This window comes from Amphiprion ocellaris, chromosome 12, assembly GCF_022539595.1.
Source record: "Amphiprion ocellaris isolate individual 3 ecotype Okinawa chromosome 12, ASM2253959v1, whole genome shotgun sequence".
NCBI classification, from domain to species: Eukaryota; Metazoa; Chordata; class Actinopteri; family Pomacentridae; genus Amphiprion; species Amphiprion ocellaris.
The window spans coordinates 3,276,221-3,287,104 of record NC_072777.1 but is presented as its reverse complement, the minus strand read 5'-3'; the positions used below and the strand labels follow the sequence as shown (position 1 = coordinate 3,287,104).

Below are 10,884 nucleotides of genomic sequence, written 5' to 3'. Positions count from 1 at the left end.
ACTAATGTTGAGCAACTTCAACTCATTTAGATCAACTTTAATATAAAGCAACTTCAACTCATTTTAGAGCAACTTTAACTTATATAGAGCAACTTCAACTAATATTCTCAACTTTAGCTAGTATAGAGCAGCTTTAATTCATGTACAGAACATTTATTTTTTAAAAAATGTTGTCTTTCTTCTGCCTCCTAAGTGACAACAGGGGCCCTAGTGATATAGAAGAGAGCTCCACCGTGGATTCTTTGTACACAAACTACAACATAATCTGACCTTTCTCACCGCAGAGGAAAAAAACGAACCACTGCTCAGAGCTGGATGGTTGCTGGTCGGTGTCCTACAGAGATCAGAAGAGGTGTGAGGAGCTGAAATCTGCCGTGGACAGAGAGGTCAGCACAATGAAAAATCCCATCATGTAGAAGACTGCACTGCCTTCTGAGGACATACTGGCAGGTCATAAGATCGTGTTTTCCCCTCTAAATCCCCACAGCTGTGCGAGATGTCAGACAAGTTCAGCCAATCCCGGGATACAAAGCCAGTTACAGTAGCACTTTATTTTAGCTCAGCTCACAGTAGCTTGTTAGTTCTTCTGCACCTTAACGCCTGTTTGAGATGATGAGACTGAACTAGAAGGACACAGCAACAGATCTGAAACTAATGCAATTTCCATTTCAGTTATGGAAAATAAAACATAAATAATAATAGAAATAATAATAAAGAATAATGCAGAGCAACTTTAACTAATATAGAGCAACTTTAATGTAGAGCAACTGTAACTAATGTAAAGCAACTGTAATTCATTTCTGAGCAACTTTAAATACTATAGAGCAACTTTAACTCATTTAGAGCAACTTTAACTAATATAGAGCAACTTTAATATGGAGCAAGTTTAACTAATGTAGAGCAACTGTAATTCATTTGTGAGCAACTTCAACAAATTTTTGAGCAACTTTAATTAACATGGAGGAACTTTAACTCATTTTTAAGCAACTTCAACTAATGCAGATCAACTTTTTAATTTTTTAATTCTGTAAAATTTTAAAAAAAATCAGCCTGATATCATTTTGCCTCCTCTTTCTCTGCATATATTACTTTTCTGTTAATGAATTAATGAAGATGATTCGTGGATTTATCCTTAATGTGGTCCTTTGAAAATACCGTGCCATTGCAAAAACACTTTATTCTTTTTTTTAAATCTTGTTTTTACATCTTAACACATTTTAAAACAGCGTTAAATACAAAACAGTAAGCGTCCTTTGGTCCTCACAGATCCCACTGTGTACAGTACAGTCCAGTGCATCTTTCAACAGTCATTACCAGAACACCTCCATTCCTGGCATCCCATCAACAATCCTTTTTAAGCCGCAAGAAGGAATCTGCCTTCTGTTCCCAAAAATCAGGATTAGTCAAGGATAGATTCTAAATGCCTCCAAATGAAGCCCATTTACGGATACGAGGAGAGGGATCAGTCACTTTTCTCCCTCTTGTCTCTGCGAGCTTTTCTCTTCAGCTGAAGCGTCTTCAGCTCAGTCATAGTGGAAAAGGTCCTGTACACCCACACCATCTGCCAACACACACACCTGCTGTTAGGTAGTGTTTCTGACATTTCAGCAGATCGGACAAGGCGGAGAACAAACAGTAAAACATACCACAATGATGACTGCATTGAGCAGAAGAGGAATTGAGAAGACCAACGATATGAACATGCCCTTGGAATCAAAGTACTGGAAATCAGAAAAGGACCTGGGAAAAAAATGAAGGTTAATAACACTTCCTTAATTACTGTCTCCTTAACCCTCTACACACTCATTATTAAACACACAAAACCAACACGGCTGTCTTACCTCCAGTTCATAGCTGCCAGCTCATTCAGATATTCAGCGCTATAAACAAGGCCAACTGTGGAGAAAGGTAAAACCAGCCAGTTAATGCTGAAAAGTCCAGCATATTTCCACATAATGTCAGCACTGGAAAGTAGTTTCTGTCATTTCAAACAATGTCTACAGGATTTACTAATACTTATTCTCTGAACATCTGTGTTAGTTTACTGGTATCATAAACATCAATAAGTAGCTTCATTTATTACTCCGCCAAGGAACAGTGGAGTTATGTGACAATCTGCGTTGGTTTCCAAAGCTATTCAGTCGCATCATTTCCAACGGGTGAAACTTCCCTGAAAATTTCATCCAGATCTGTTGGCCCATTTTTAAATAATGTTGCAAACAGCTTTGGTTGTTGATTGGTTTGTCTGTTAGTCTGTCTGTTAGCAACAATACTCATAAACAGAATAACAGATTTGGATGAAATTTTCAGGGACAGTCAGAAATGACACGAGGACCAAGTGATTAGATTTTGGCAGTGATGCTGCTTATAGTCTGGATCCACAGATTTGTTAAAGATTTCTGCATCGCCAGATAGCAGCACAGTGCCACTGTAACTATGACAACAAGTGAACACTACATCAGCTGCCTGCTGATGATCACATGGCTGCGATCCTAGTACAAATCCACCACTGCGGACCACGAATTGTTTAAAGATTTCATCTGTCGGAAATCATACAACGACTGAGCAGCCTTGGTGGAGTACTGCACACTCTGAGAGCTTTTCTTGTTTGATTTACAATCACAGAGGATCCCTCTCATCCCCCCAATCACTCCTTCCAGTTGCTTCCATCATTTTATCATGTTACCTCCATGACCAGCCCTACTAAGCGGCATCTATTAATACTCCCCACGTCAAACCGATTATTGCAAGGTTGTTAATGTAAAACGTACCTATGAGCAGAAAGTGGCAGATCTGAGCTCTGTAAAACCTGCAGGTCAGCACAGTCAGGAACAAACACACAACATGAAACACCAGCAGCCCGATGAGCCACGGCTCGGACCACTGCACCTGCAAAACACACAAACATAAGTCGACCTAAAACCCAACCAGAACTTCAACATAACTCTACAAACTCCTCTGGAATCAAATAAAATCAAAAGCGTCTGTTAGCTGTGGCGGCTAACGGTTAGCTCAGCGCAGTCTCAGACTGGGGAAATAAAAATGTGACCTACCGACATGAGAAACGTCCATATCGACGTTATTCTTAACTTGCTGAACCCGTCGATAGGGATGGAGCTGATATTTTCTGCTTTCTGTTCCGTCATTTTCACAGAACTTAGCTTTAGCTTAACCGAGTGTCATATAAACAGGACAGCAGCCCGGAAGCAGCACTTCAAGTCGCACGTGGATGACGTAACAGACCGCCACGTCTCCGTCAATGATTGTCCACATTTAATTACAATTTTTTAAAAATAGTATATTAACAGTTCCATAATAGTACAATTATTTTCTTTTTATTCACCTTAAATTTTATTCTTTGTTTAGTCTCTCTGATTCTATTTTTCTTCTTCTTTTACAGTCGGAGTGTTACTTCTATTTACTACACCGTTTAACACTTACGAATAAAAAGAAAATCAATATTTTGGTGCACACACATTAAAGCTTTAATACACGCCAACTTACAAATACAACAACTTTCAAAATCTTTACAAATGATCAAACATACACGTACAGAAACACTGAAATGTTTTGGACACCTTTCAAAGGTCATGTCATTTTGTTCCCAACAGAGAATTCTCGTGAACTTAAAGTCCATTTCTATCGTCAAAACCTCCTCATCATCATTACCTACAGCTTTGTCCATTGTCCAGCAGAGCTGTGGAAATTAAAAATACCTTGTAAATCTGTGTTTAAGTGTCCCAACTCTGCAGGAAGAGGGTGGCCCAGCCTCCTTCTCACTGTGGGAGTCGACTTTACCGGTCAGCTCTGTTTCCTTGACTGATGATAACTACCTAGTTAAATCCTTCCTGCTTGTAAATCAATCACTTTATCTGCAGCCTCAGTAAATTACTGTTATTGCTGACCTGCCATAGGTAACCACATGCAATCATTATCCCTCTGGACACATGCAAACACCAGCTAGTCACCTGATAAAAACATTCTGCACGTGAAAAAAGCCGTCTGATGGTTAGTGAGTGTTTGACTTGGGCGTGAGGGGAATATATAGAGGTCTGTGGGTCAATGCAAAGAGCAGTTTTACACCCTATGAGCAGAATTTTATGTTCTTAACAAACTAGTTGCAGCATATATCTGCAAATCTGGTGGGTTCAAAGTATATATACATGTAATTTAACTGTACTGTAGATTAATACCTGCAACAAGACATTAGGATTTTAGCATAAACAATTACCAGGAATAACAAAATTACTTTTAAGAGTTGGAAAAGCATATGTGCAAATAGATAAATCCACGATAACAAGGTTATTTGGTTAGAATATAACAAGATTCTTAATAAGAACATGGTTTTCCTACTAATAGAATGAGTTTGTATTGATTTTACAGCGACAAATGAGTCGCTTAAAGCACAACAAACATATGAATCAATGCTTGATTTACACTTTAAAAAAGACAGACAGAAAAGGTATTTCAAATTCACAAATATTAGAAACATATTCAAATTCTTTGGTCACAGTCGTGGGTTATTGGTTATGTACAGAGAGCAAACAGGAAGAGAACCTCACAGCTCCGCTCAGGTTCTGTCTCGGCCTTGGTGAAAGTCAGGGGCAAAAGTAGCTGCTACTGTAATCGGGGTAGAGTACCCAAGACTGAAATTGTAAAGCCCAATCACTAGACACTTCCAGCTGTACCAAAGAGCCTTGCCAACATTCTGAAAGACAAAGAGAACAGCAAACTGACTATTAATGATGATAATTCAATTATCTACACTTGGAGTTATCTGCTCTGTCGTTCAAAGAGAATGGAAAAGAAACAAAGTTGGTTCACGAGCGGTTTAGAACCAAATGTGATTGTTTGAGGACGTTTATTCCCAGAATATTCAGATGATCGATGCTTTGCTAAAAGTCAAGAATCTTTATTGTCATCATGCAGTTAATTTTCACCAGTCACATGACATGAAATTTTTGCAGGTAGTACCGGTTTAAAAGTCAACATTAAAAGATGTGGACAGTAAAACATACAGTGTAGAAAAAAAAGTAAAAATACTTTTAAAGTAATAAAATATGGATGCAACAGACTGATTAAAGTGCAGCTTCAATTCCACGTCGTCTCAAGCTTTCAAAGTCAGTGTGCGTGGAATAAAAACGGTTTATTTTGGATGTTTACCACAGGAATGGAGATAAAAGGATAAACATCTATTAAGTGTTTTGTTGGTTGCAAGTAAGAAATCTATTAATTAAGAAATGGCTATCGCAGGTTTGTAGGCTGGTTTGTAGCATGTTGGGAAAAATGAGTTGCGTAAATAAAAATTAAAAAGCCCAATTTAGTTCTGAGTCTGAAAATTTAGAGACAACATAAGAGTCACTCCCTAATGTTCTTAAAGATGTTCACGTTTCTGTTTATTTTTTATTTATTTATTTTTGATGGGAAATTGTTTTATGAAAAAAAGAACAATGATAATATTGTGCACATGCTGGCACACGTGAATTGTACCATCACTAAAAATGGTTAAAACTGATAAATAAAGAATTGAAATTTTAAAAAAGAAAATGAGTGTGTGTGAGATACAGAGTTTACAGCTCTGGTAGCTCTAGTTCTTCTAAATCTGTACCTCCTTGTGAGCCTTTGGTGACTTCAAAACAAGCAGGTTAAAATAATATGAGATTAGGATCTGAGTCGGGACATGATTTTAAAGCTGCATATTTGGCACTAAAGAACAAAAGCGCAGCAGGAGGAGAGGCTCAGCTCTTCTCCTGCCTAAAGTTTGAATTAAAAGTCCCATGAACTCTATTGTCTTCTGTGCCGTTTGAACAGGAAAGGCCTGGCTGGCTGCAGAGGATACAGGAGGTCACATGTCTTAGGAAAACAAAGCAAAAATAAACGCTGCTTGCGCAATGTAATAAGTGCACACCACTGTCTAGTATTAGTTAAACACGTGAGAGAAAACGCTGTGGTGTTAATGTGCACGTGTCATTTATGGTTTGTTTACCTGACAATCTTCAGAACGTGTTCAAGGTTTATTTAGGTTCTATTTACGGGAGTCTGTTAATGTTCACTACATACACTAGTGTCTGGTCACTGATTAGGAGATGCTTATAGGTCGCACGTGAGAGACGGTCGTGAAGCAGTTTGTCAGTAAATGAAGGAGTTCACCGGGTCACGCTGGGATAGTGGTCCTACATACTGAGGTCGAGGTTTCCACAGCGGGTTAGAAGTAAACATTCACCAGATATCTCAGTCTGAACCCCATGCTCCTAAATCCTTCAGCTCTCCTTTGCTGACTACTAACATTCTTTGAGTAAGAGTTAAAATTGTTTTAGAAATTTTTTCCTGTTTTGTCAAATTACAGAAATAATATATATTGAAATAAAATGCAAACTCTGTTAAATTACATCCCATCTGTTAAAAAAAAGGAATAAAACAGACATTAATTTACTGCTCAAAAGTTTGAGGTCACTTAGAAATGTCCTTATTTTTGAAAGAAAAGCATTTTTTTGCAATGAAGATAACGTTAAATGAATGATAAATCCAGTCTAGACATTGTTAATGTGGTAAATGACTATTCTAGCTGGAAACAGCTGATTTTTAATGGAATATCTCCATAGAGGTACAGAGGAACATTTCCAGCAACCATCACTCCTGTGTTCTAATGCTACATTGTGTTAGCTAATGGTGTTGAAAGGCTCATTGATGATTAGAAAACCCTTGTGCAGTTATGTTAGTACATGGATAAACGTGTGAGTTTTCATGGAAAACACGAATTTGTGTGGGTGACCCCAAACTTTTGAACAGTAGTGTACATTTTTCAATTGAATTCCATTTTGCATTCTTGATAACCCATTACATTAAAACCCCCTACAATATGTATGTTATGCTCAGTACATACATGCTGTGTACTTTCTTTGATGGATAGGGAAGCATGCAGTATCATAATAAAACCCCTTGTACAAATTATATCACTTCAGAACAAGCAAAGGTGATTATTTTCTTGCGGGTAATTTGACTTTCTTGAAGAAGAAATAATGATTGTTTTGATTGAACAGCTTATTTTGCTTTTTTTTTTTTTCAAAAATCTAAATTAATATCAGAAAAAAATTGAATGAGGCTGATTGATATTTTAAAAAAATAGATGCAGAACATATTTCAACTTACCCATACTGGAACTACAAGGAAAGACAAAAGTTTGATTAGTGCAAAGTTCTTTTTGAAAGTGTCTTCAATGGGTCACAAAAGTCATGCTTTGTACTTTTTAGGTTTATATTCATTTAATACAGTATTATCCGGGGATCCAGACTTTAAGCCGCATCACTGCCAAAATCTAATCACTTGGTCACTGTGTCATTTCTGATCTTCCCCGAAAATTTCACTGAAATCTATTAGTCTGTTTTTGAGTAATGTTGCTAACAGACAGACAGAAAAACCAATCAACAACCAAATCTGTTTGCAACATTATTTAAAAATGGACCAACAGATCTGGATGGAATTTTCAGGGAAGTTTCACCCGTTGGAAAGTATGCGACTGAATAGCCTTGGAGTACTGCTTTTTGAGTACTTTTCTATTTATAGTTTATTTTTTGGGGTAAATAAAATGAAAATACAAGTCTAGGAGGGTGGAGAGAGAATGTGTAGCCATAGCAGTGTTTCATTATGTAAACACAATGGTTGTCATCAAAACTGGTATACTGCACTACCCACACTTCAAATATATTTGGTCCCTAATTAAAGAATTGCACCAATTCTGTGCTTCAAAATCCATCAAGCCAATTCCTTATCAATCACATGTGACTGTGGGTTATAAAGCAGTCCGTCCAGTAAACAGGCTGTTGATGTTTACAAGGAAATTCAGATGAATACGACTGAGATAATTTACGAGCTGAGCGGCATTTCTCCATAATTAAGTAAATAATCAACCGAATCACAAACATACGCCCTAAGATAATGTGATCATTAAGAGGCTGGAAGCAGACTTTGTTTGTCTGCTTTTTGTTTCCTCCTGTGATGCACGTTTCACCAGCAGACGGAAACCAAAGAGCTCACAGGATCTTTGGTGACAATAAACACCGACTACAGCTAAGCCCAGAATGTAGGCCAGCATTCCAAGACGAGCTGCTGCTGGTTGCCAACGAAAACACATCTGGAATATTTGTGCGATTGGAGAACGATCCCAGTGATATTGAAAGATGATTGTGCTTGTTTAACTTTAAGCTCACGGTATTTTAGTGATCTGTGAACTCAAAGTAAAATTAGAAATTTGACTTTCAGGACACTCAGATCAAAGTCTGTTTAACCCTCGTGTCGTCCTGCGGGTCAAAATGGACCCGTTTTAAAGTTTGAAAACGTGGGAAAAAAATGTATTTCGACAGCGAAACTTCTGATGTCCACATTTTCAACATTTTTGGGAAATCTTTGAACATTTTTGGGTGGGAAAAAAAGAAATATTCAAAATGTTTAAGAACATTCACAAAAAAAATCAACCCAAATCCAGCAAATTTCGCTGGATTTGGGTTGATTTACAAGAATTTATTTACAAGAATTTTCTTGTCAAATTTGGGGGATTTTTCAATAATGAAACTTTTAAGGAATTATTGGAATTTTCTTCCTGAAGGTTTTGCAAATTTTCAGAAATTTGGGGCATTTTTTTTGCTGAATTTTTGGATTTTTTTTTCAGACAAGGAAACAATATTTTTTGGTGCCCGTAAATGAAGACAACAGGAGGGTTAAACATTCTGATTGAGGCTGATTGATGCCACACAGAAAACACTTCAACTCACCCACTCTGGTGCTACAAAGAGAAGACAAATAGTTATGAGAACAAAGGATTTCCATTAGACTACAATGACACATTAAGACAGATCGACTGTGATTATTAACAGTTTAAGAAATGTGTGTAAAAATAAACAGGAAAGAGCACCAACCTTCTTCACTTTTTTGTAGCTTTCCTTCTTCTTCTGCTTCTTCTCCTCTTTTGCTTTCACTCTTGCTTCATCTTCTTTCAGCAGCTCATACTTCTCCTGCAGAAAGGCGAAGTGCACTTCTTTTGGGCTCTTCTCCTTCGGTCTGCAGTCGACCGCTACTTGTTTGCCATCTTCGTGATCCGGTTTCTCGGTCTGATCAACGCAGTCTACGTGCAGCTGGTACTTTGCTCCACCAACTTTCAGAATTTTGGCTGCTGCTGCTGAATTCCTTTCAAACAGCCTCGATGCAAGAGATTTGGGCTTCATATTGTCTGCTCGTCGCGCTTCTCGGAGATGCAGGAAAAAGGCACAGCTTCCACGGGAGGTCAAGGATGTTGTCAGCAGACGTTATGTGCATGAGTGGAAGTGCATTCCACCGGTCCGCCTTATTTGAGGGATTTGGCAGACAGCCCTTAAAGTTGTAAATCCTCCCTCCTCTCAAGACTGACTTCAATAGGTCAGAAAGTATCCAATAGATGTTCTAATCCAAATGATTTTTATCTGTATACACAGTACACTAAACCTTTGAAGGACATTTTTTATGATACTTCAAAGTGGTATTCAGAGCTAAGGGGTTCCCACAGTTCATCACAATCTCCTGCACAACACCAGTTAGCAGTTTAAGCTGGTTTTTGGACTGACAATGAACAAAGAAGAAGATGTTTAGGTTGCTGGACCCAGCATGAGTAATACTATGTCTGAATTTCAACATGTACCAATCTATTTCTGATAATGAGGTTCAAACCAATACTGTCGACACAAAGATGAAATTTGATCAAAAACTTACAACCCTTACTGAAAAAGGCAGAATCCCTCCAAATAGTCTACACTGCTGTTCAAAAGTTGGGATTAAATGAATCATATATCCAATCTAGACATTATTAATGTGGTAGATGAATATTCTAGCTGGAAACGGCTTAACTTTAGCCATGAAAATGTAACAAGTTGGTTCAGAAACTGGTAATACCACTGCGAAAAAACATCCTGTAACTCATGGTAATGTAACTTTAACTCCTTTAGAGCAACTTTAACTAATGCTGAGCAACTTTAATATAGAGCAACTTTAACTAGTGTAGAGCAACTTTAACTAATGTAGAACAACTTTAGCTAATATAGAGCAATTTCAACTAATGTAGAGCAACTTTAATATAGATCAACTTTAACTAATGTAGAGCAACTTTAATTTGGAGCAACTCCAACTAATGTACAGCAACTTTAACGAATATAGAGCAACTTTAACTAATATAAAACTTTTGAACGGTTGTATATATCTGTTATGGACAACAGAGAACGTAACTAGTTTTCATTGCTTTATTAGGTGTAGGAATCCCACTCAGCTTCTAAAAGTGTTTTTTTTTTTTTTTTTTTTTTTTTACTGAGATAAATAACATGCCTGCAGCAGTGAGATCCAAACTCTTAAAGTGCTTGCAGTCTTAACAGGCCTTATAATACATACATATATTTCAAAAATACAGCATATAATCGGCACTTGACTATTTGAAAATAGTGGCAGACTGTTGTTGCTCCCACATTGTGGTAAACATCAGGGGCAGTGACCTTCTAAAGGATAAAGTAGGTGTAGCTGCTGGTGTAATATATTTAAATCATTATTATTTCAGTCAGTTAACGGTCAACAAACCATTAGCATGCATTTCTTCTTATCTTTTCAGGTTCACCAGTACAATTTAATGCAATCCAGTGCAACAGGTCTGCCACACACTGCACAGTACAAAGATTGTCGTCACTTTTTGCTGATAATATCAGGGAGGTGGAAATGGATTTCAACACAATGTTAATAAGTTCAACACTGCCAACATCAGCAGCACCTCGGATATCCAAAGCATTTCAGAGGTCAAAATGTTGGAGGTCAGACGAGGTGAAGTTTTTTTCTTCACCTTGAAGTGAGGTTCAAACGTGTCCACTAGTCTCATAA

General features: G+C 37.5%; 2 protein-coding genes across 2 annotated transcripts; both read right to left on the bottom strand.

Moving 5' to 3' along the window:
* Window positions 1-532: 532 nt before the first annotated feature.
* On the bottom strand, window positions 533-3,223 carry tmem18 (transmembrane protein 18). Its single transcript, XM_023296925.3, has 5 exons — window positions 3,054-3,223; window positions 2,772-2,889; window positions 1,842-1,896; window positions 1,647-1,740; window positions 533-1,561 (listed from the first exon to the last, which is right to left on the bottom strand). Exons 1-5 carry the CDS (start codon window positions 3,144-3,146, stop codon window positions 1,463-1,465), a joined length of 459 nt encoding a protein of 152 aa, XP_023152693.1. The 5' UTR covers window positions 3,147-3,223; the 3' UTR covers window positions 533-1,462.
* A 238-nt stretch (window positions 3,224-3,461) lies between these two features.
* Window positions 3,462-10,747, bottom strand: LOC129350208 (required for drug-induced death protein 1-like). The gene is made up of 2 exons (XM_055016056.1): window positions 8,913-10,747; window positions 3,462-4,708 (listed from the first exon to the last, which is right to left on the bottom strand). The coding sequence occupies exons 1-2, from the start codon at window positions 9,216-9,218 to the stop codon at window positions 4,571-4,573; spliced, it is 444 nt and encodes a 147-aa protein (XP_054872031.1). The 5' UTR covers window positions 9,219-10,747; the 3' UTR covers window positions 3,462-4,570.
* Between the last annotated feature and the right edge of the window lie 137 nt (window positions 10,748-10,884).